General features: G+C 45.0%; 2 protein-coding genes across 2 annotated transcripts; one reads left to right on the plus strand and one right to left on the minus strand.

Annotated features, from left to right (window-relative positions):
- The first annotated feature begins 5,370 nt into the window (after nucleotides 1-5,370).
- Nucleotides 5,371-7,248, plus strand: LOC111958482 (uncharacterized). Its single transcript, XM_023979741.3, has 4 exons — nucleotides 5,371-5,473; nucleotides 5,657-5,843; nucleotides 5,936-6,146; nucleotides 6,267-7,248. The coding sequence occupies exons 2-4, from the start codon at nucleotides 5,665-5,667 to the stop codon at nucleotides 6,990-6,992; spliced, it is 1,116 nt and encodes a 371-aa protein (XP_023835509.1). The 5' UTR covers nucleotides 5,371-5,473; nucleotides 5,657-5,664; the 3' UTR covers nucleotides 6,993-7,248.
- Nucleotides 7,249-7,637: 389 nt separating this feature from the next.
- LOC111958478 (E3 ubiquitin-protein ligase ZSWIM2) lies at nucleotides 7,638-12,370 on the minus strand. Its single transcript, XM_023979736.3, is given in 11 exon segments — nucleotides 7,638-7,843; nucleotides 7,846-8,065; nucleotides 8,067-8,379; nucleotides 8,382-8,484; nucleotides 10,325-10,493; nucleotides 10,929-11,020; nucleotides 11,120-11,204; nucleotides 11,328-11,585; nucleotides 11,823-12,048; nucleotides 12,190-12,230; nucleotides 12,300-12,370. Coding segments are annotated over 11 exon segments (1,674 nt in total). The 5' UTR covers nucleotides 12,353-12,370; the 3' UTR covers nucleotides 7,638-7,729.
- Nucleotides 12,371-26,031: the final 13,661 nt, after the last annotated feature.

Below are 26,031 nucleotides of genomic sequence, written 5' to 3' on the forward strand. Positions count from 1 at the left end.
CGGGAAAATAGGCCATGGACCACGACTAGCACTTATACAGATGGGTGAGAACACGTATTTGATACACTGCCGGTTTTCAGGTTTCTACTTACAAAGCATTGTACGACGGTCTTACTTTTATCATAGGTACACTTCACTGTAGAGACGTAATCTAACACAAAAAAATCCAGGAAAATCAATTGTTGATTTTAAGTAATTACTTGCATTTTATTGCATGACATAAGTATTTGCTACCTCAGGAAAAGCAGAAACTTAATTTTGGTACAGAAACTTTGTTTGCAATTACAGCTATCATACTTTCCGTAGTTTCTGAACCAGGTTTGCAACACACTGCAGCAGGATTGCCACTCCTCCATACAGACCTTTCCAGATCCTGTCAGGGTTCGCGCTGTCGCTGGGCAATACGACTTGCAGTCCACTCAACTTTTCTTTGGGTTTCAGTCTGGAGAGCTGGCTAGGCCACTCCAGGACCTGAGATGTTCTTACGGACACTCACTTAGTTGCCCTGGCTGTGTTTTGGGTCGTTGTCATGCTCGAAGACCAGCCCCGACCCAATCTTTCAATCGGCTTTCTTACTGATGGGAGCAGGCTGTTGGCAAGACTTGCCGATACCATCGTCCCATCCATCCTACCTCAATACGGGTGTCGTCGTCCTGTCCCCTTTGCAGAAAGCATTCCCAAAGAATGATGTTTCATCTCCTGCTTCGTGTTGTGTTGTGTGTTGTGTGTGTGTTGGGTTGTACTCATCCTTCTTCTCATCCAAACACCCGAGTTGGAGTTCTAGGCAAAAGGCTCTATTGTGTCATCATCAGAACCACATGACCTTCTCCCATTCCTCCTCGGATCATCCAGAGGTCATTGGGAACTTCAGACGGCCTGGGACATCTGCGTGCTGGCAGGGACCTTGCCCTGCGCTGGCGGATTTTTATCATGCGGCTTAGTGGTATAATGGTTTTCTTTTAGGACTGTGGTCCAGCTCTCTTCAGGTCATCATGACCGGTCCTGCCGATGTATTCTGGGCTATCCTCCCCTTCTCTATCATTGTGCCCCACGAGGTGAAACTTGCATCGGCAGCCCCAGACGAGGGATTCGACCATAGTCTTGAACTTCTTCCATTTTCTAATTAATTGCCGCCACAGTCTGGTTGCCTCTCACCAAGTGCTTCCCTATGTCCTGTCCCCATTCCCAGCCTTGTGCAGGTCTACAAATTTATCCATTGATGTCCCTACACAGCTCTCTCGGTCTGGGCCATTGTGGAGAGTTGGATTCTGTTTGATTGGTGTGTGACAGTTGTCTTTCTATACAAGGGAACGGTCTCAACAGGTTGCAGTTAATTACAGGTAATGAGTGCAGACCAGGAGGCTTCTTAAAGAAAAACAACAGGTCTGCGAGACGGAATTCTTACTGGTGGTAAGTGATCAACTACTTATGTCTGCCCATAAAATGCAAATTAATTACTTCAAAAATCCATACAATGTCCATTTTCTGGATTTTTTTTACGATTACGGCTCTCACCAGGTTGAAAGTGTACCTATGAGACAAATTTACGACCTCTATTGCTTGTCAGTAGAAAACCTGCAATCTGCAGTGTATCAAAATACTTGTTCTCCCCACTGGTATGTAGATATCGGAATGCATGGCAGGGCTGGCACAATGCCAACAGACGATTAAACAGAATCGCAATAAGTCCTTTCGACACTACCCTCTGACCCTAACCATGAATATTACTCACCAATGCTATCCATATCCATGAGGGTCTTCACGCTTGCGCCTGAAGTAAAGAGTGCATGAGGCATTTACACACATAACTTACAAGGTCTAAGCCTTATTCAAAAAAATCTAAAATTAACAGCCACTCGAATGATGTGGACACAATAACCGTGTCGATGGATATCGCGACTAGATTTGTTGTTAGCCAACCGAATTGAAATTATCGCGGAGAAGAGAGAGCCATGTATGCACGGTGTAGGAGGAACCATGGAACAGAACTGGCATATATTAGACAGGCCACAGACCTGGATTTCTGAAAGGAATGGCCTTCTAGGTGGAAAGAGAGAGAAGATATTGAAGAGATGAGAAAGCAGCGTTGGTTTGATGAGTTCTGAGGGAATGGAATGAATAGGCGATTTAAGTGAATGGCAAGTGTGTGAAGGCTTGGAAACCTGAGCTTGGCATCTGTTGGTCATTAAGAAGAATCTGTTTATAGTCGGATGAGAAACTGACCTTTGTCTTTGGCGATCCTATTTGCGGTTTCAAGTGTGCGTGAGAAAGGAGTTGTGTGCAGTTGAATCAGACATCATTAAGCATAGGTTCGTAAATCATTCCTTTGGACCAGGGATAATACTCATTTGCTATGATATCACACACACACTTACCCCCACTGAAGCCGGCCAGACTGTTTCTCTCGGCTTTGCTCTTAGGAACAGTCACATTGAGAGGGATTTTTTGGCTTAGCGTTAAGTGTGGGTGCGAGCATTGAAGTTGACGATTGTGTTTGTTGTGCGACCCGTTGGTTGTTGACGCAGCCTGTCGGGAGCGTGTGGTGAACGCGGAGTCCACTTGTCAGTCCTCTGAGTTGAGTCAGTGTCCTTTAACCCGACAAAGTCATGTTAGAATACATCAGTTATTATGTTTAGCTACCTTGTGTGCCGTCCACTGCAGTGTTGCAGGGTGCCCGTTGTGGTCATGTCCCGAGAGTGTAGAGGGAGATTCCAAGCCGTGCGTAGTGTTGCCGGAGGGCATGACAGGACTTGAAGTTTGGTGAGTAATGTGTTGTCAATGTAGGGTGGCCCTGATGTTCCTGCGGGATCGGAGTGTCCTGTGCGAAGAGGCAGGTTGAGGCTCAGAGTCAGAGTAGTGCAGAGCTGTTATGCTGAGCGGTGAAGCAAGTCGAGAGATGGGTCAAGGTGAGGGTCCTGAGAGAGTCCCAGTGCGGAGTAGATTTTGTGCCAGCACGAGGAAGTAGGGCCATGGTATTCTATGCTTCAGTAGGTGGCTTCTTATTTTTCAAGCATGTTATCAACGGTATTGAGAAATGAACGTATCACAGCAAAATACGGTGTCTGTGGTGGCAGCTGACAGGAGTATTTGCTCGTAGTATGAGATTGTGACTTTCAGAAGAGTTAGTGATGGTGATGTACATTGGTGATGGTCTGGTGTCAAGTTCCTCACAGCAGTCGGCTGCTGCAGAGCAGGTACGGTCAAGTGTGGCAATAGGGTATGGTTTTTAATGAGTGTTGTCGTAGCTGGTTCGCTGCCAAGGAGTACCTGGTCGGTGTAGAGATTTTACTGCAAACTTGTTATACCGATTGTTTGTGATATTTATTGTATGAAGGAGTATTTGTTTATGATAAGCATGATTTTCGGAAGAATGTTCCCCTTGTATTTTTGTATCACGACACTTGTATACTCGAGATTAACACCGCCCTACCGGCGACTAGGTGTTGCCGCTCATGCCTAAATGTAAAATTTGCTGGCAACGACATGGGATACAGAAGAAAGAGAACACGACTGCTGCGTCCACAGCCCGGCGTATATGTCTGTAGTGCCGCTTATGTTGAGTTCGCTGTAGCGGATCAGAAGGAACCTTCTTTTCTTTGTGCGATGTGAGAGCGCTGTTGCGTGGAGTGAATGAGAGCGTCAATTCGTAGCATGAGAAGCTGGGTAAGTAACTATTGCTTCTCGGTTCATGAACCCGTCTAACGTTAATAATCCCTTACTAACCCTAGCCTGAACTCCATTTCACGGTGTGGGGGGGGGTAGGGATTCGTGGCCCGACGTGATTCCGATTAGCGGACTCGTGACCTCTTCCCTACGTTAATTTACTGGCCACGTTTGAAGCTAACCGCTTACGTTCGATTAGTCTTGTTAATGGATTGGTATTGTTAATGATGGGTATGTGGTGCGGTGTCGTGTGGTAGAGTAGATGTTCAGGCTAAAATGGATTAAATGTCTGCTAAGCTCTCTCCGGCGCCGGTTCTCTCCTCGACGTTCCCGTCGTATATTTTAAGTTGTTGCGGGTGCTGTGTGCGCCGCGCAGGCAACAGCTTGCTTGTGTTTGTTCAGGGCCAAACGGTCACCCCCTTCCGGTGATATTCTGTGCTCAACTTCTGAATTATATGTAGTTATGGATGCACGGACACATCCAGTATGCAATTATATACATCAAATTCATATTTAGTTGACATCAATATGGTAGTTATATGACATCAATATCATAGCTTGAAACATTTTGAAGCTATAGATTGTTTACAAACATTTCTGCAAAACCATCTTATAGTTTGGGTTAAAAGTGACATWACTAATAATATACAAAATATCATGACTTACTTTGTTGAAAAAAAACATACAAAACGTTGAAACGAACCGGTATTATCAGCTTGTTAAAGAGACCATCCTTCTYCTAGTTTTGTGTGGGTGAATACTCTTTGCTCTTGTGCACCGGCTGTCTGTTGTGGCTCAAATAGCCGTGTATTAATTATAGATTAGGGAAGGCATACCCGACTACTTCACCTACCTTTGTTAATTACAACGCCTTGTATGTCAAGGTGGCTTTCCAGTGAGCGATATTACTTTTCACCTTTTGATACCCTAAAGAGGCAAGACAAGAGATCAATATAATCATAGCAATATCATGTAGGCTAATATCCTAGCTATAACCCAGTAGTAGTGTACTAACCATGCATCATAGTCTTTTGCCTGATACCACTCTTAAACACAGCTGTCACTCACTGTATTTTTTGACTTGACACAGTAATTAACCTGTTGTTCCATCTCGTTCTCCAGGTGCTAGTTTGATTTCACCTGACCAGCACCCATAGACCCTGCCATGACAACAAGCRGTACCTCTCCGGCTAATAGGAAGTAGATTCTACCAGCCAATGAAGCAGGGCTGTGTTCAGTATATTAAACGTTTTACTACGTGCCTGAACGACACGCTTCTCCCCAACCATTCTTTGCGGTATCTCTGCTCCTGTTTGGTGGTTGTGGCGGTGTGTTGCCCGACCGMTGAGAACAGCACAGTTTTCCGTTCAATCAAAAGTTGCACGCCGTTGTGTCCTGCTGAACACAGCCTTAACTTGAGTCCCCAGGAGGAAACCAACTTAGGCCAAGAACAGCCAACCACCCCAGAGAAGAATGGCAAAGGAGTTTCTGCTGGAGAATAAGCCGCTCCTGACAGAGATTCTGTCAGCGGAACCCGACAATATTCTCCAGTACGCCCATTCAAAGAAACTTGTGGAGCAGCGTGAATACAACAACCTCAACCACCTGCAATCCAGTCAGCCTCCAGAGACTACAGTCATCAAGCTACTGGACATGCTGAGAGAGAGGAGAGGAGTACTGCCATGGTTTTGTGGCCCTTCTGCATAAGCAAGAGATCATCGCAAACTTCCCCAGACTCAAAGAGCTGGACTGGACCACCTTCAAAGACCCACTAGTGCCCCTGACCAAGGCCCACCAAGCATCAGAGCAGGTACAGCCCTGCCCATCAATCTAGTCTAGAATGTTGCTGACTGTTGTGGAGTTTATTGTGCCAACATGCGCCTATTAAAATTCTAATCTCAAACTGAGTATCCCTGACTCTGAATATCTAGGTTATACATGCTATAGCCTAGATGTATTTCCTTTAAAATACTGCATTTTGTCCCTCCAATAGGCTCCATAATGGGGAATTTGCCGGAAGTAATCAAGGCCTGCGGTTACATCCACAATGTCTCAGCAGTGAAGAGAGGGAAGAAGACAGGATATTTCAATGCCGTTTTACAGCAAGAAGATGAGAGCAGGAATCTGATAGTTTTTCAGCCGCAGCTGCGAGACCGCTTTGCCACAGCAGAGAGTCGCAGGTAAGTTGTGTATRAAGTGCTCTGCAAAGGCTTTGAGTGCTATGTGATTAGGAATATCTGTTATTAATATTTTATAATGCATGTTTTTGCAGAACTCCAGTGAAGTTGGTGAAAGTGGTGCTCCAGCCATCCATAAGCAGAAACAACAAGATGAAGATAATGTTTACATACACATCCACATTTTCCATCCTCGAAGATTTACCCTTCAAATTCAACAGCGACCTTGACGGGAGGRTCAAGGATGTGGCCCTAGCTGACCTTCAAGAGGACAAAGAAAACACAGAAAATGCTGTAAAACAGAAGGTAGCTATAATAATAATAATAATTCACTATCAATGAAGTACTGTATGTTTGAACTCTAACCTTGTCTAGTTCASTGCCCTGTAATGTATTTCTCCTTTTGGTGTTTTTCTTGCATTGTAGGTGAACGTTACAGTGGAGGTGATTCAGAAAGTGAAAGAGGGCCATTGTAAAACAAGATTTAACAAAAGCATGCCCATGGTGGAATACCTAGTCGGTCATATTGTAGATGATTCAACTACACTCACAAACCTGACCGTGTGGGGTCGTGAAAACACGGTTGAAGAGGGGAAATGGTACCGGGTCACCAATGTTTCTGTTGTTAAGTATGGGGGTAAAACCGTGCTGAACACAACACCAGAATCTACTCTGGTCAACGTGGCCAGTGGTAGGAAATGCGATCTGCCACACGACATGGTACAGCCTGAGAAGTTTGAGGGGAAAATCATTGGATACTGGTTGTCCCAAGAGTACACTTGCCCAGAAGCACACCCACTGGAGAGGGTGGACACCACTGAAAAGATGGTGACTTGTAAGCATTGCCCTATGTCGTACATACTATCCCTGATGGGAAGRATAACTAGAGGGAAGCTCTCCATACAATCTGATGATCTGGTCAGCCGGGTGTTCACTGTAGAGGACCRTGTCATCAGAAATGTTCTGCCAGGAAGGTGGGAGGGGAGAGAGTCTCTGAAGGACATTGAGGACGCGCTGGTCGAACTGCCACCAGTGACAGTCACTGTTCTCAATGGTCATGTGTTAACCGTTACAACTCAGAGTCATGATGTCCAACCACACAGGATGAGAAGAGGAATATTACCGCGCAACAGCGTGTTTAGTCTGGACTGATGGTTTTCATTTTTATTTAACCTTTATTTAACTAGGCAAGTCAGTTAAGAACAATTCTTATTACAATGACGGCCTACCAGAAGGCAAAAGGCCTCCTGCGGGGGCGGGGATTAAAATAAAAACACAGGGGCGTGGTTCCTTTAGTCATTTTGACATCACCTGGGCCATCACTGCTTCAATGTGTCTTAAATGAAAAACGGCAAGCTGAAAATGTAAATAGACTGATAATAAAAATAAAAAAAATTTTAAAACTTTTGTTTTTATTATGGGTAGTATGTCTGTTGTACTTTATATGTCCAGGTAAAAGTTCATTTTGTATTTCATTTTGACATTTGTTTAAAACAAGCTCTGCTAAGCGAATTGAAAAACTGTCAATGAAAATAGCACATATAAAAACACAGGGAAATGAAAGCCAAACAGACTTAGGTGAAGGAACACATAGCTGTGCAGTGTAGATATCTAACCAAGAGCTGAGCAACAAGCAAAATAAACAAAAACTGTTATCCATTTTCTTTATGTAGAAAAAAACACTAGTACAACTGAGGGGGAAAAAACTATTTAATCAATTTTGAATAAGGCTGTAACATAACAATGTTGAAAAAGTCAAGGGGTCTGAATACTTTCTGAATGCACTGTATAAAAAAACGACTCTTAAGTAGTACGACTGTACCATACTCAATACCTATATAGTCAAAAGCAGTAGTCTGTTCACAACAAAATATGTTCTAAAATCCAACTCACTCCTTTTCTCCCTGGTGTGGAGCATTGATCAGTACCCCTGTCATCCTCAGGCCTGTGGCTTGCTGGCTGTCTCCTGTGCCTGGTCTGGGTACCCTGGGTCTCAGCTTCCACTGGGGCCTGGCTCTCACAGGGTGATGACAGCTCTGGGCTGAGCAGCAGCAGCAGTCATGTCCCTGTCTGGCCTGTTTACACCCACAAACAGACTCGGCTGGGCCCTTCCCGTCCCTCCATAGACCCCACCCAGCCTGTTAGTTGAGGTAGCATTGTTTTGGGCCAAACTCTTGGTCGAGGAGCTTGACTTGGTGCGTCCCAACCTCACTCTAGACACGTCTCCTTAGATGCTGGGAGGAAAGGCTCTTGTTAAGAATGACTGATTTGACTGGTTCCATCCTTCTTGTCCCGCTTGTTCCACCCTCCATGCTCTCAATGTTCACTGTAATGATGCGTAGACCTTGTAAGCCGACAACCATAGTGTCCTGAGGGAGAGGTACTAGGGCATCGGCTGAGCCCTCAGAGCTGAACATACTCAGGGAAGGAACCACCCTGGCTGCCCTGTCCAGCAGAGCTACTCCTGGGACAAACAGCTCCAGTCTGTGCTGCTCTGTGAGCTTTGGATGGTCAAGGGAGGAGGGCAGCTTGGGTCTTCCCTTCCCCCACCCCTGCTCCATGTTAGGGGGTTGTAGATGACGTATCCGTCCAGAGGGCAGGAGTTGGACCTCCGAAGCAACGGGTCGACACAGTCTGTGTGGAACTGTAGTAGGGGACAAAGATGGATCAAATTCAGTTACTGCTCTCGCCGTCCATATCAGGAACCAGTTCATCCATTCAGAACGTACTCAAACTAGTCCAGAATAAAAAAATGTCAAGAATTTTTGTATTTTGGTTTTGGGGGCCTTAGGGTTAAAGACAGGGCATCACCCACTTTAGACTTACTCTGTTTACCTTGTGGTGGCAGAGCAGGTGAGGCAGTTTATTAAATTATTTTTCTTTTACCCCGTTTTTTTTCTCCCCAATTTCGTGGTATCCAATTGGTAGTTACAGTCTTGTCTCATCGCTGTAACTCCCATACGAACTCGGAGAGGCAAAGGTCGAGAGCCATGCGTCCTCTGAAACACAAGCCAACCAAGCCGCACTGCTTCTTGACAACAATGCCCACTTAGCCCGGAAGCCAGCCGCACCAATGTGTCAGAGGAAACACCGTACACCTGGCGACTGTAGCGTGCACTGCGCTCGGCCCACCACAGGAGTCGCAGTGCGAGATGGGACAAGGACATCCCTGCCGGCCAAACCCGGATGACCCTGGGCCAATTGTGCGCCGCCCCATGGGTCTCCCGGTCGCGGCTGGATGCGACAGAGCCTGGACTCGAACCCAGAATCTCTAGTGGCACAGCTATTTTTTATATTTTTCACCTTTATTTAACTAGGTAGGCTAGTGAAGAACAAGTTCTCATTTACAACTGTGACCTGGCCAAGATAAAGCAAAGCAGTGCGACACAAACAACAACACAGAGTTACACATGGAATAAACAAACATGCAGTCAATAATACAATAGAAACGTCTATTACAGTGTGTGTGCAAATGAGGTAGGATAAGGGAGGTAAGGCAATAAATAAATAAATAAATAAACAGTATGGGATGAGGTAGTTGGATGGGCTATTTACAGTGATCTGTGAGCTGCTCTGACAGCTGGTGCTTAAAGTTAGTGAGGGATATATGAGTCTCTAGCTTCAGTGATTTTTGCAGTTCTTTCCAGTCATTGGCAGCAGAAACTAGAAGGAAAGGCGGCCAAAGGAGGAATTGGCTTTGGGGTGACCAGTGAGATATACCTGCTGGAGCGCGTGCTACAGGTGGGTGCTGCTATGGTGACCAGTGACCTCAGATAATGTGAGGCTTTACCTAGCAAAGACTTAAGATGACCTGGAACCAGTGGGTTTGGCAACGAATATGAAGCGAGGGCCAGTCAACGAGAGCGTACAGGTCGCAGTGGTGGGTAGTAATGGAACTTTGGTGACAAAACGGACGGCACTGTGAAAGACTGCATCCAATTTGCTGAGTAGAGTGTTGGAGGCTATTTTGTAAATGACATCGCCAAAGTCAAGGATCGGTAGATAGGCAGTTTTAAGAGGTATGTTTGGCAGCATGAGTGAAGGATACTTTGTTGCGAAATAGGAAGCCGATTCTAGATTTAAATTTTGGATTGGAGATGCTTAATGTGAGTCTGGAAGGAGAGTTTACAGTTGAACCAGACACCTAGGTATTTGTAGTTGTCCACATATTCTAAGTCAGAACCGTCAGGAGTGGTGATGCTGGACGGGCGGGCAGGTGTGGACAGCATCGGTTGAAGAGCATGCATTTAAGAGCAGTTGGAGGTCAAGGAAGGAGAGTTGTATGGCATTGAAGCTCGTCTGGAGGTTAGTTAACACAGTGTCCAAAGAAGGGTGATGCATTGCCTTGGACCACCGCGCCACTCGGGAGGCCCAGGTCAGGGCAGTTTATCTGACTCTWAACCTTGTGGTGGCAGAACATGTCAGGGCCCGTTTACCTAACTCTTTACTTGGCGGTGACAGGATCATTTGAGTTAAGTCTTTACCCTGTGATGGCAGGGCAGGTGTCTGGCCTGCTGCCCTTGCTGGAAGCTCTTCAGGCAGATCCTACACTGCTGCCCAGGGTCCAGCAGGGGGCAGCCTCTCCTCACCCTGACTGAAAGGAGGCTTCTGACCAGGTGCTCTGGCAGTGGGTCACTCTCAACAGGAATCATGCTGAAGGGGGAAAGGAAACCAGAGACTCATGGGCTATATTTTAACGGCAGGTAGCTCAGCYGTTAGAACGTTGGGCTAGTAACCGAAAGGTCACTGGTTCGAATACCAGTGAAAAAATCTCTGCCCTTGAGCAAGGCTCTTAACCCTAATTTACTTCAGGGGTGCTGTACTACTATGGCTGACCCTGTAAAACAACATATTTCACTGTTCCTATCTGGTGTATGTGACAATAAAACATCTATTAAAATAATAATGTAATTAACTGCACTTAAATATGAATCACAATGCTTATTGCAGCAGGTTGTAAAGTGTAACAGCCTGTATGTGTGACAACATCTTTGCATTTTAGCACTGTCTCAATGTCATTCAGGGTGTTCAGACACTGAGCATAATAATCTATTTATACAGGGTTCTTACAGAGATTCCAGTGCTCACCTGTCACCCACTGACTGAGTGGTCATCTCACGTGGTTCACCCAGTGTGTTGAACACACGCTGACCCAAGGACAGCCACTTCTCAGTCCTTTTCTGATGGACATAATAGCTGATGTCATAAGTTTATCATGTCTACTTCCTGACACAAATATATGCAGAAATGCTCACAGAGTCTAACTGAAGACTGCTTACCGTACGTATGGCAAACGGATGCTGAGGGTGACAGCACCTTCTTATACAGTCCTCGCAAAGGTGATAGTACCGGCAGACTGTGCACCTAAAGGGAAGTCATAGACATGAAAAGTTGATCCATAACAGTATAGGTAAGTGGATGGGGGAAAAGTATGTAAATTCGAGCTCAAGGTCTATTGGCCCTGGGKATTATGACAACAAGACTTACTTGAAGCACTTGCCAGTGATGGGGCAGACCCTGCAGTTGTTGCAGAGCACCCCGAGGTGTCTGTCGGGCCTCTCTCGCTCAGCAGCTGTGTGGAGCTTAGCCACATTCCTCACCTGCTCCAGGAGCAGCTTGACCAGCCCAAAGTCCTCCCGGCACAGCGGGCACTTCACCATGGCTTCCCCCTCCCCCTCCGGACGTGCCTGGTGGTCTGCCCACACCTTCATACAGGAGATATGGATGTTGTTGCCACAGCCGAACCTGAGTGGGAAGACATAGGGGATGACAGTTGGTGGCAGAAGGCGTTTTCCCTCCCACTCACATGTTCCCCTGTTGTTGCAGTAAAACAGTAGGTCAGTTCAGGCACATTTCCCCTATCCTCAAATCACTTTCCTTTGTGTTCTCCATCATATCATTAAGATCTAGTAAGCATTTAATAGGTATACCAAGGGTGTCCCAGTAAGTGMGTTGACATTATAATCCACGTGATGATCTGACCTGCAGTAAGACACAGGCAGRCGTTTCCCCAGCAACTCCTCTTGACAGATGGGACACACATCCTCGGCTTCGATCTCCTTCTGTCTGACCCCCTCGGCTGGGTCTGGTCTGGGGTTAGGGTCAGCCTCAGAGCAGGGTGGGTGTACAGGCCGGGGGGTTCTGCTCCTGTGTAAACCCTGTAGCAGCTCCAGGATCTGCCTTTCAACCAGGACCTGCTGGAAGCAATCTGCAAGTGTACATACCAGAGMGCACAGTAGAGTTTAAGGATATGCTGTTAAAAATCCAATCATTTCTACAGAGTGCCTAGGGTTTGAATTGCAATTTGGCATATGCATTGTAGCCTATGTTATGTCTAAGTGAAACTTACATTCATGTTCTCTAGGCAGTCGGAATTTCCTCAATAAAACCCTACAATGAAAGTATAATTTTTTCAGATGAGATCTTTATGTGTGATCGGTATGTTTTCTTCATTATTACCAGCAGATGTGTTTGCAGAGGTCTTCTCTTTGTGGAATGTTGAACAGGTACATGTATGAGGGTCTCCCAAGAACACTGTGGAATATGAAAAATAGCTACCTGATAAAGAATAAGAAAGTATTTCGTGTGTCAAAATGTAAATAGGACTATAATGTTGATGATGTCAAGTTAGGATGTTGCACATGCAGGCTACTACTTTGAAGTTTTTGGGTTTCCCTCCTCTTTGAGTAGGAATCCGGTCGGACATACTCTTTCAGGATGAAATGGTCTGTTCAGGGCCTCGTCTTGGTGCAGCTAACGGCATCACTCACGGTATTCTTCAGACAGTTTTCCTGAACATAACACAACTCTCACAGAATTTCTAGGGAAGACGATGAGAGGAGAGAAGACTAGAGCAATGTCTTCATACTAAGTCGACGTGCGTGCCCTGCTATATCAGCAAAGGTTTAAACTTTAGTAGCTAACTATGCAGCTAGCTAGTTTATTGTTAAATGCTCTGAAACTGACGTAAGCAGCAACAACAACTAATAGACACTGTTTGCCGTAGTCATGGTAATTCGGAAGATGTCTTGGTAATGTGTGCCCCTTGTGAATTCATGCGATATTACATGCTATTTAAAAAAAACGTTATTTACTAGGCAAGACGTTAATAACACATTCGTATTTACAATGGCGGCTACAGTGGCCTTGTTCAGGGGCAGAACGACAGATTTTTTACCTTGTCAGCTCAGGGAATTCGATCCAGCAACCTTTCACATTCCCAATGCTCAACCAATAGGTTACTGCAGCCAGTACAATTGGTAATAAGCACATACCATGATATTAGCATGTTATAACGTTGTTTACTGTAGATGGTTAGGAACCAGATTTTAGCCCAGCAAATCATATTTCAGAGTGTTGTGAGTGAGTCTGTGTTCATGCGCAGCATGTGCTTGAGAGTTTTAGAAACAATCACAACACCATCTGATAGCAAATTACACTTGTCACCCAAAGACCCAACTGGTGTTAGGCTATATTATTTACAGTCCTGTAAAATCTACCACTGATGTCACAACAACTTTTTCCATTGAAGACTGTTTGCAGAATGGATTCCTAAGACTTTTCCCCTATGTATTGTAACTATGACAAATATCTCTCTTTTTCTTTCTCACACAAAACACACACACACACACACACACACACACACACCAACACACCACACACACACACACCACACACCACACACAAACACACACAACACCACACACCACACACACACACACACACACTTCTTTACCTAACTTGTAGATACACACAATTGATTCCATTCAAAATCCTATTTTTCCCTAACCCTAAACACTAACCTTTAACCCTAGTCCTAGCCTTAACCAAACCATAAACCTAACTTAACACCTAATCTCTAACCTAAACCTGACTTTAACCCTAGTCTAATTCTCCCTAACACTAATTCTAAGCTTAACCCAAAATCCCTAGAAATAGCATTTTCCTTGTGGGGACCAACAGAATGTCCAGTTGGTCAAGTGTTTGTTATTTTTACCTATTCACAAGTATAGTAACACGCACACACACAACACACACACACACCCACACACACAACACACACAACACACACCACCACAACACACACACACACCACACACACCACACACACACACACACACACACCACACACACACACACACACACACACACACAGAGAAAGAGTATTGGTATTGATTCATGTATCTGTACCTTCCAAAGTGGGCAGTGGCTGCATGCACACCTCTCTCTCTGGAGTTTGGGCCAAAACTAAGGCTGATGCATCGGTTGTTCCAGCTCTCATTGTCTGTATTGTGTGTGGCTCTCTCAGTCAGAGTGAGGAGCATCCTACAGGAAGAGAAGGAGCTAAAGTTCAGTGAGCACATGTTGCAGGGTCGCACTCTCGTCTCCACCGGTCTTAAAAAAGTGACGCTCTCTGGGTTTCACTCGGAGCCGGCTATGACCCGCAGGCTATGTCTGTTGAAACTTTCATTTTTAGATGAGGGACCTATTTTAATTTTCACAAAAGGAGAATTAAAGAGATTTTAAGAGAACACTTTAATACTAATATACAACAAAGCAAGAGGGGAATTCTGTTTCTGTGTGTTTTGAAAAGCCCCTGTGTAGTGTCTGACTGGTACTATATAGAGGACTGTCTCAATACTGTGGTCTGACTGTGGTACTATATAGAGGACTGTTAATACTGTGGTCTGACTGTGGTACTATATAAGAGGACTGTCTCAATACTGTGGTCTGACTGTTGTAACTATATAGAGGACTGTCTCAATACTGTGGTCTGACTGTGGTACTATATAGAGGACTGTCTCAATACTGTGGTCTGACTGTGGTACATATATAGAGGACTGTCTAATACTGTGGTCTGACTGTGGTACTATATAGAGGACTCTCAATACTGTGGTCTGACTGTGGTACTATATAGAGGACTGTCTCAATACTGTGGTCCGACTGTGGTACATATAGAGGACTGTCTCATACTGTGTCTGACTGTGGTTTCTATATATAGGACTGTCTCAATACTGTGGTCTGATGTGGTACTATATAGAGGACTGTCTCAATACTGTGGTCTGACTGTGGCTATATGAGGACTGTCTCATACTGTGGTCTGACTGTGGTCTATAGAGGACTGTCTCAACTGTGTCTGGGGTGACTTTCTTCTTTTCTGCACTAATGTGACGTTGAATTTAATCTTAAAGGGGAATGGAAACACTAGGATTTAGAACGCCAGCTAACTGTAAACTTCCTAAAGTGTTTCCACTCCCCTTTAAGGTAGCAGGCTATATATTGCTGTCATTCAGGACATCAAACTAGCTGAATTGCATAAATGTAATTTAACTGTTTTATTGCTGTGAGGAGGAGATGGACAGAGGGAGGTATAGTTGAGAAAGCCAGGATTGGATCCCACGGAGGCAGGACATGTGAGGAATGTAGGGACATCTGGGGACTTTTGACCCGAACCCCATGGTGTTTTGCCCTGTCCTGCCCATCCAATGGTGTAGGAGCCGTCCCACTGTTAAGGAAATTCATTTGTGTCCAAAGAAAGGAAATATATATTATCTTAAGTGTCTACTAGACGCCTTCGAGACAATGTATATGTTAAACACGAGAGGTTGGTCACACACTGACACTAATGTTTATTTTTTTTCACCACATAGGCAGTGCTCTACGCCTCTCCAGAGCTTGGAGACTGGGGGTCACAGGAAAGGCCAGAGCTAGGAGGGAAATATAATGACTGAGAATAACTGACCTCATTAGAATACAACATCAGGTTCAAACACAGCGCACACACACACACACACACACACACGCACGCACGCAGCACGCACGCACGCACGCACGCAGCACGCACGCACGCACGCACCGACACACAACCACACACACACACACACACACAGACAAACACAAACAGCGCAACTGACGCTACACGCAATTCACAGGCATTTGCACAATTCACTCAAGCGAATTGACAGCAGCGTACACTACACAAACAATAAGCATGGTGCATAAAAATGCATCATGATTTTACAAATCATTGGACCTCGATAGTGGGTGGCCGGTGTGTGTGTGTCGTACCATAGATAGATTTGAGTTGTCATCGATCTGATGTGTGTAGATATCAGATTGATGGCTGTTTTGTTTTATGACAGGGCAGTTTGATACTGCTCAACGTGAACAAAGTGGTCATGAGAACTGGTTAGTGTTGTGTGGTGTGTTGTGGTGGTTGGGTGTGGTGTGTGTGTGTTGAAGATGTTGTGGTGTTGTTGTGTGTTTGGTTGTGGGTATAGGGTGCGTGAGCGGGGGTTTAGGGGTGAATGGGCAGGTGACGTGTTGTGACAGTGTTGTGGGCTGTGTCAGGCGAGTGAGTGGTCTGTCCATGACGACGGCTTGGGACTGTGTGTGAGTTGAACAGGAGTTGAATGGTTGTTATCAGAGGGTTTTCGGCATGGTACATGACCTAAGGTGTCCGAAGTTCTACTGTACTCTTAACGTAACCTAATTCTATCTGTAACCATAACGTTACGCATCCTCTATCTTAAGTAGCTCTAGTCATAGTCTTCCTATACCTCCACTGTAACGCTCTAACGCCTAAATTAACGCCTATATCTCCCTATGTAACCCTAACGCTAGACCTTAAATAACCCTTATTATTTAATGTAAACCTCTAACATAACTCCCTCTAATTTACTGCTATGCACTCGCTATACGCTGTAACTACTCTATTCTTTACTCCGTAACTCTAACATAACCCTAATCTCTAGTCTGTCACCCAGTTACTCTAAAGCCTTTTCTTGCGCTTACCGAAGGGCCCTAGATATCGTCACATGTCCAAAAACCTTAGCAATATATCCCGATTCGCGTAGACATAGATAATAAACTAACTCGGTGAGGGATGATTGCTAACCTCATACTTCTGGGGGATTCCTACTTCTACCACATATTCAACTCATCTTGATAACCTTGAAAGGCGTCTAGTTAAGACCCCTAATCCTCCATGAATAAATACTTTTCTTTCTTTGGGAACCTTGTTATTTCTTTTTCTATTGGGACTGTCATGATTTTGTGTGGAGGGGCACTTCTGTGGTGTGTGCATATGTTGTATCTTTTCTCTGTAATAGCTCGTCGGAGACCTAATCTCGGAGCTCCTATATCTGCTTACACACCCTATATCTCCACCTAATCCTGCGTATCCTCCACTGTAATCCTCCTCATACCTAAACCCGCTAAACTATAAAAGACAAATGTACTATCACTGTTATACATCTAGCAAATAGTAGTGAATAGGACTCCCTCGAAACACTCGAAGCCTATACTGATAACGCCTAATAACTTATAGGCTATTGCCTACCCTTATAAAACGGAAGCGCAGTGTGTAACAACTCCACTTGTAGGAGTTTACCCTAGCTTACTCGGCTAGATACTAACATAACACTCTGTTCGTCTATCATCTCTCCACTCCATACTCTTAACGCCATCATATGTAACTTTCACTCAGACTCTCAACCACCAACTTATGTGTAGAAAACTAGCATAACGCACATAGACGTCACACTGTCTCAACGATAAGACTAATCTGAGCTTACTCGCTTTGTACTAACACTACTAAAGTTCTCTACTGTAACTAAGTCTCAGATCTTATGCTAGACTTACTTTAGGTAAGACCCAGGTCCCAGGCTTTTGATAGATTTAGTAAAATGTTAAGCCAGAAAACAACTGTGCCAAGTGAGGAGCAATATAGTTTTAATCATGTGGACGGATAGATGTTTTTCTAGTAATGTTGAGTGGATGTCGTCCTAACACTTAGACTCAGAGAAACACACGTGATATCTTGATAAGTTATATTTTGAAGAAGTGTCGACGTGTGATGTCTCATTTAGAATCAAGAGAAACACAACGTGATAAACAAGTTCAGATCTGCATCAGGTTTTAAGAATGTTGAGTTGGAAAGTCTCAATTGACAACAGTAACACCGACGCTCGTATAATAATTTAGCTGCTGTTTTAGAACTGTGACGAGGTCGCGGACAACGTATTGAGACAGTCTCATATGTTTCACAGGTCAGACACAGTATGTCTCAATTGAGATGAGGGAATGAAACATCGTCATTATTATTGTTAGCTCTACTTATCGGGCTAGTAAGACTCTTGTAGAAGTGTATATTACTTGAATAGGGACAACTGGGACAGACTGTGCTAGATTTAAGTGCACACAACAGTTAGAGCACAGTGTGGGGTGCTAGTGTCTCTTATATTGAGCTGCTGGACGCGTCCTCTTGTGTACTGAAGGTTCTCGTAGACAGCGAAGGCTCTGCGCGGTCTCATCACTGTCATATCCTGAGCACACAGGGTCACGTCAGTTATATATTAGGGTTTAACAGTGTCATAGCAGCATACGAGGCTCTTGTATCACCAGACATGTACTATCGAGTGACGAAGTGTCACGCTCGTTATCATCATTTTTATGGTCTAAATCCGGAAAGTTCATCGTACTCATCCAGCTTATCGTGATGCTTACTAGGTGTCTTGGTATTAGTTGTCTGTGATTCGCTGTGATGTGTGTGAGGGTCGTGTGTGTCTGTGGGGTGCACGTGGGCGTGTGTGTGGTCACGTGTGTGTGTGGTGTGTGTCTCTGTGTGTGTGTGTGTGTGTGTTGGTGTATCCGCCCATCCTCCGTGTGGATTTTAGAGTACTACAGTACATTGACCCTGTTGATGGTTTTCAGTGACGTTGGCATCCAGACCAGGGTCTCCTTCATCACAGAGCTGCTTGGTGAGGAGCCTCGCTGAGTTTTCCCAGCTACTCCTTTCCTTCCTGTCTCTCTCCAAACATCCAAAGGATGCTGGGAAGGATTTTCTTCTCTCACCGCTCTCCTCCGTGGCACTGGGAAGGATCTTCTCTCACCGCTCTCCTCCGTGGCCACTGGGGAGGTTCTTTTCTTTCTCACCGCTCTCCTCGTGGCCACTGGGAGGTTCTTCTTCTCACACCGCTTCTCCTCCGTGGCACTGGGGAGGTTCTTCTATCACGCGCTCTCTCGTGGCCACTGGGGAGGTTCTACTTCTATCACCGCTCTCCTCCGTGGCCACCGGGGAGGTTCTTCTTCTCTCACCGCTCTCCTCGTGGCCACTGGGGAGGTTCTTCTTCTCACACCGCTCTCCTCCGTGGCCACTGGGGAGGTTCTTTTCTCACTCTCTCCTCCGTGGCCACTGGGGAGTTCTTCTTCTCTCACAGCTCTCCTCCGTGGCCACTGGGAGGTTCTCTCACAGCTCTCCTCCGTGGCCACTGGGGAGGTTCTTCTTCTCACCCGCTCTCCTCCGTGGCCATCTGGGGAGGTTCTTCTCTCTCACCGCTCTCCTCCGTGGCCACTGGGGAGGTTCGTCTTCTCTCACACTGCCTCTCCTCCGTGGCACTGGGAGGTTCTTCTTCTTCACGCTCTCCTCCGTGGCACTGGGAGGTCTTCTTCTCTCACGCCTTCTCCGTGGCAACTGGTTAGAGGCCTCATTACATTATGTACTTCACACTCAGTTCTTCATGCTCATTACTGGGTTGTTGACAGAATGGTTGCATAACAGTCCAACTGTTTATCAGAACACATAATGTTGTTGCTTCAGTGTTGAAAATGAAGATCTTGTAGATAGATAGGCACAATATGATGTATTTTCTAATACCGTATAATACTGTAGATACACTTAATGTTGTGGCATCGAGACATACTGGCCCTATGAAAACCTCTTGGCTTTAATCACTCATGACCATTGGACAACCAAACCACCAAAAGTTAGGTCTGACATCTTGCCGACTGGAAGCTCCGGTAATCCTCACTCAGTAACAGTCTAATTGCTCAATATGACATCTGGCTGCACTCTTCTGGCTACGTACAATCTCTTAAGTCTACTTGATTTATCCAGCTGACTTTTCCAAGCCAGGGATTATGAAACCTTACTCGAACAAGCATGGGAAATGTGCTGTGGTCTGTGCAACTCATAACGTTGGCGATCAGGCTTRGTTTGTGAGTGAGTATACAGATATTGTACATGTAACAAGTCCTGATTCCGAAACGTCACGTTTTCAAAGGTTCCCTTACTTGGTCTGTAGACTAGCCTATTCCTCCACCTGGATGGATTCTCCTAAAAATGCCATGCTTCTTTTGAGGGGTCAAAGGTCATATCTGGCCCGCCCTCCCACCRGCCGTCCACCCCTCCCTCTCCACGGCRCTGGCCGACAGGAAACGATGTGCTTTAACAGCCCACCTTTTCCCATATCCTGGGAGGAGCCTGCGGTCGGCGCTGGGATAAGAACAATGGCAGGAAACACGGAGAGGAGTGAGAGAGTTCTCTGGGAGGCGTTGGAATGGTGGAGACTGCATGGTGGAGGCCTGGAGGGGTGGAGGGGTTGGAGGAGTAGAGGGATAGAGGGGTGGAGGGGCTGGAGGAGTAGAGGGATAGAGGAGTAGAGGGATAGAGGGGTGGAGGGGTTGGAGGAGTAGAGGGATAGAGGGATAGAGGGATAGAGGAGTAGAGGGATAGAGGGATAGAGGGGTGGAGGAGTAGAGGGATAGAGGAGTAGAGGGATAGAGGGACACCTAGTGTGAGTGTACTGGCTACATTTGCTCTTAGCATTCCTCTGAATAGCAGAGGAACTGTGTTGATTAGCCCACTGATTGTTTCTGTCATGTCTTAATGGGCTCTTCTAGGAATTACTAAGGACTTTGTTCCTTCCTTGACAACTTGTTTGGGTTCAAGTTGATACTATCTGTAAGTTAAGTGTGTCTGGAAAATACTTGGTTTCACAAGCTGGTGTGGGAAATTATGAATTTGAGTTTACATGTTTAGTGAGTCAGTGATGAACAACAGGCAATCAAACATTGAACACAAACGTATTCTGTTTCCTGCATCTGACAAAACTGTACTGTGCTTTTAGTTGTGCATTATCATGCAAGCAATATCGGCAACCTAATTACTAAAATAGTTATGACTAAATAATTTCCCTTTGATAAATATTTCCTTGACTTCACGATTATTTATCATCTTGGTTTGGGGAGGATTGTTTGGAATCCGAACTGAAACATGGTTTGGAGAGTTTTCCTCACTAACCTTATAGAACAATATGTGAGAAACCATTAGGTGACCATCGCTTGCATGTTCATCAATTCTAAGAAAGCTTTGTATATGTTCTCTGTTAGGGTTGTGGTATGCATAAATTTCAGAGGAATTCTGTTTCACAGATTTCAGTGAGATCGCTTGTAATTTAATCATGTGAAGTGTTGCTGTTGCTCGAATCCACCAATGACACCAAACTCTGTGGAATAAATGGAGCGCTGACGTTTAACAATTTACGGCCATGTCTGTCATGTCGTAAGGCCGAGCGGACTGATGGGCCAACGGAGGCAGCAGACTTATGCGGGCACCCAGCCGCCAGGTTATCACTCAACTGGGCAAGGAGCTCAGAGGTGGATAACCTCACCTTCCCACCAGCTAGCAAGGAAGTCATTTCCATTGTTCCAGAGTGGACATCTATCTTGGCAAGCCCGATCATGTTCCTAAGCATTTATTCTTTGCCAGATGTGTGTCTGTCTCTGGTTGTATAGTAGCTATGGTGGGTGGTTGTTCGTATTTGTGTTGTCATCATCGCTGGGTTTTACTTGTCACTCTGGCATGATAGGTGTGACTGGAATGAATTTTGCGACAATACGTTGTGGTTGGAAGCAAGTGGGTGAATTAGCCTATAGCTACCATAAGCTGACTGTTGCATCAACGTAATGGAGGTCATTATTCAATTTTCATTTCCTCATGCCAAAAGACTTGTATTACGCTGTTGTGGGTCAGGGATTATCTCTGTTACATGGCCTCCTCAAGAAACCAAAGAATGTCAATACTTCAAGATACGTAGTTTGCGAATGTGTGGTAAGAGAAGTTTGATCAGTGTTCTGGAAGGCAGTTGCACGCTGCCTATGCAATTATCTGACCTTGCCCTACATATCTTTCAGGACCCACCAACTGAGACATCATAGTGAGTCTTATGGCATTGGTCTGGAAATAATAGTTGAAGGCTCTATCTTTGAGATACTGGGTACGTCGAAGGCTGGCAATGGCACCGTTCGTACATAGTGTACTACTTTGCAGTGCATATGGACGTGCTCAACGTAGTGTGGCTATATTGGGAATAGGGTGGCTTTGAGATCACATAGTGTGTAAAGGACAGGCTATGACCTCTATAGTTTTAGAAAATATTTAGGTGGTGATGGGATTCAGTTTTCATTGCTCTCTTCTAAAGCAGACAGGGGGAATGTATGTTTTGTGCCAGAATTAATCTGAAGGAGTAGATTAGGGTTGGTCATCATCACCATAAAAGGCATTATGTGAATGAAGGTATTGGCGGCAGGGTTCAAATCTCTCTCTCTCTCTTTCTCTCTCTCTGTTTTATCCATTTGCACTCCATTTGGTAGAGATATGATTACATTGTGACTGTTTTCAGCTGCCAGGGTCAGTGTGAGAGACGTATTATGGCGACAGTGGCGCTATGGGCCCTTTGGTAAGTTGGCTAGATCCAGAGGGCTGCAAGAGTAGGAGGGAGGGGCGGTGTCATAGAGGGTCTCGGCTAACTTTGGTGATATTTTGGAGTCATGTTCGGTTTGGTAGCAACATAGTGGCATTCCTGACATTCGTTATAATAGGGTGTTGATGGAGTAAGTTACGTCCTGATGAGTTTCTCTGAGGGGGGGTTGACGTTGCTGGAGTGTTGGTTGTGGGCTGTTTTTGGGGCTTCCTATCTAACAGGTTAGGTCGTAGACCTGGGGAAAGCTGATCAAGAAGACCGGGAGAATTTACCTGAACATTCTGCAATTGTAGAGATGGAGAGCAATTCATATAGATAGAATTACAGAATGGTTGTTCTAGAGATATTGACGCAGCAGTTGACAGAAGCATGGTATTTACTGCATGTGAATGCTATATTAGTAACGCAAGTCGGGTCATGAGACAAGGGGAACTGGTTTTTGCGATCTGAACATCAGAGAGACGGATCAGTTATGCGTATTATTTATTAACAGGAAGTGAGTCTGTGTTCTGTACTAACATTTAGTTTCGATCGTCAAGCAATACAGAACTAGCGGAGCCAGTTTTTTTGATATTGTTGTTGTGGATTGCCATAGATAGGAACATCATTTGAAGCGTGTACCTTATATATTAGTATATGTTTTGAATGAGTGACTTTTAAGCGGTGAAAGGACGTTTCTGCTAAGTAACTCGGAACTAAGTAACTAGATGATGAGAGGAAATATGGCGCAGTGTGTCACAATGAGGAGTGGACATGCATTTCTCTGATGAAAAACAGCATCTCATAGGAAGTTAGACACCAGTCGAGTCAACAGACCCAGTCCCAGTCAAGTTACAGACAGTCGCTGGACGACCATTTCCCGGCCGTTCCAGACACAGATTCTGGACAGACCAGTTGCGTTCAGACTAGTCCAGACCAGTTAGACCCAGTGGCAGTTCAGACTAGTCCGCAGACAGTTCCAGACACAGTCCGCAGTTCAGCGCCAGTTAGACTAGTTTAGACCAGTTCAGACCCAGCCGTTGCAGTTCAGACCAGTTCCGGAACCAGTCGCAGTTCCAGCTAGTCGGCAGACAGTTCCAGAACCCAGTTCAGACAGTCGCAGTTTCGACCCGTTCGGACAGTCGAGTTCAGATCTAGTCAGAAGTTCAGACCTAGTTCAGACCAGTAGTAGTTCAGAGCAGTTTCTGGTCGCGACAGTCGCAGTTCAGACAGTTCGCAGACCCGTCGCGACAGTCAGCAGTTCAGACCCAGAAGAGTTTCCAGACCAGTTTCAGACCCAGAGCTGTCAGACCAGTTACAGACCAGAACGCATTTCGACAGTTCGGCAGACAAAGACACAGTCGATTTTCCAGCCCAGTTCAAGTACCCAGCACAGTTCGCAGTTCCAGACCCATTTCCAGAACCAGCAGTCGCAGCTCCAGCACCCGTTCCGACCCAGTTCCAGTCCCAGAACCAGTTTTCGACCCGCAGGTCAACCCAGCAGACCGCGAGTTCCAGACCCAGTTCCAGACCTAGTCCAGACCAGTTCCAGACCAGTTCCAGACCCAGTTCCAGGACCGTCCAGACCAGTCTCAGCCGTTCAGACCCGTCTGCAGTTCAGACGGAACAGTCGCGAGTTCCAGACCAGTTCCAGTCCAGACCAGTGAGTTTCAGACCCGGTTCCAGGACTGTCCCAGACCAGTTCCAGACCCAGTTCAGACCACGACACAGTGAGTTCCAACCAGTTCAGAAGTTCTAGTTCAGACCAGCACAAGATCAAAGAGGTGGATACAATAACATGAACAAGAATGCTTTAGGGACTGAACAAATGCTTTGCGGACATTGTCAAAAGATGGTCATCAGGGACTTTGTACAGATGCTTTCTAGGAACATTGATCAACAAGATGGCTTTCTCAGGGAGAGTGGTTTTCACATGATGGGCTTTTCAGGAACATTGGTCACATGATGCTCTTTTTCTCAGGAATTGGGTCAACAAGATGGCTTTCTCAGGACTTGATCAACAGATGGATTTCTCAGGGCATTGTCCATGATGCTTTCTCAGGGAGATTGGCTAACATGAATGCTTTCTCAGGAATTTCTCAGGGACATTGGTCAACATGATGCCTTTCTCAGGGACATTGATCAACAAGATGGCTTTCTCAGGGACATTGATCAACAAGATTGCTTCCTCAGGGAGATTGGTCATTATTATGGGAAACAGTATAGCATAGTATTGATGGCTAATGTTTTCCAGTAATGCATATCCTCTGAGCTCTGTTGATTCTCATAATGGGACGAGAAAATCAAACATGCAACTTAATTTTACCAAGAAATATGCATAGCAGATGTTAAAATAGGTTAACTGGGAGGTTATGCCTCAGGGAACTTAATCATTAAGTATTTTTCAAAGTAATCCCCAATTTGCTTTAAACAAAAACCAGATGTTTAGAGTTTAGATTTCCACAAACATTGATTAAATCATTACGGTTCATTTCAGCACTTTGGTGTTTTCCCGRCATGAATTGTTTGAAGATATTGAAGTTCCCTACTGATGGAAATGACTTTTCTCTCCTGTATGCTTATAACTTGTAACAGCTTTCATACAGGGGATTCTAGATCACATATGAATCCAATGAATCAATACAAATGGGAGTGTTTGTAGTGTAGCAATCAACACTAATTTCATGCAACAGCAAGATTTGTTCAAAGCACAGATGATAAAAACAGACCACACATGCATCATATCCAATAAAACAAAACCACACATGTTGTTTGAAGTGCTGAAATGACCACTGACTTAATTTAAGAGGAGAAGGATTTGAAGCCAGGCTAAAAATTGCTTAGACCACACAGACAGTTTTGATACACTTCCACTATGGACCAACAGCTTGTCTAGGACTGTGTACTGTATACAGTATGTCTCTCATCTGTGTGTATGTTTTAGAGTGTGTGTGTGTGTGTGTGTGAGTGAGTGAGTGTGTGTGTGTGTGTGTGTGTGTGTGTGTGTACACAACAGCCCATCAGTGTTGGTTTCACAACTCAGTACAGAATAACACAAACCAGCAGTGTCAAAGCAACGTTTGTTAAGGATCTATAATTGCATTACACTTCACAAACATTCAGTACAGCATTCCCCACAATAAAAATAATAAACAGTTTGGCACCTGTACAATGTCAACACTCAGCGCAAGAAAAAACATTMAATTCAGAGAAGAACAGAGGAACATGCCTGAAGCGTTCCTAAGTAAAAGTCCGAATCGAGTAGAACACAAAACAGTCTGTTCTGAACTCTATAGCCTATCCCTGACTACCACAGACCAAATGAACATTACTCTGAGTTCAGACACCATCCATAAWACATGTCAGACCCAGCCATCAGGTATCATGTATAATGAAAACAGAACTGCAGCTCTACAATATCAAGGTATACAAYACTACAACAAAGTTCATGAAAACAGTTCTGACAAAATCCACATGACATACCACGGTTGATAGGTAACTCAGTTGAGTAGTGAGAAACATAAATACCCTACAGACTCCTCCTTGAACATGTTCTATTTCTATATTGGCATATCCATAGACATACATATTGAAATATACAGGAAACACAAACACGTTGTCCTTCTCTCTCTCCCCCCGTCTCTCTCTCCGTCTCATTCTCTCTCCCC

This window comes from Salvelinus sp. IW2-2015, linkage group LG34 (genome assembly GCF_002910315.2).
Source record: "Salvelinus sp. IW2-2015 linkage group LG34, ASM291031v2, whole genome shotgun sequence".
Taxonomy (NCBI): Eukaryota; Metazoa; Chordata; class Actinopteri; order Salmoniformes; family Salmonidae; genus Salvelinus; species Salvelinus sp. IW2-2015.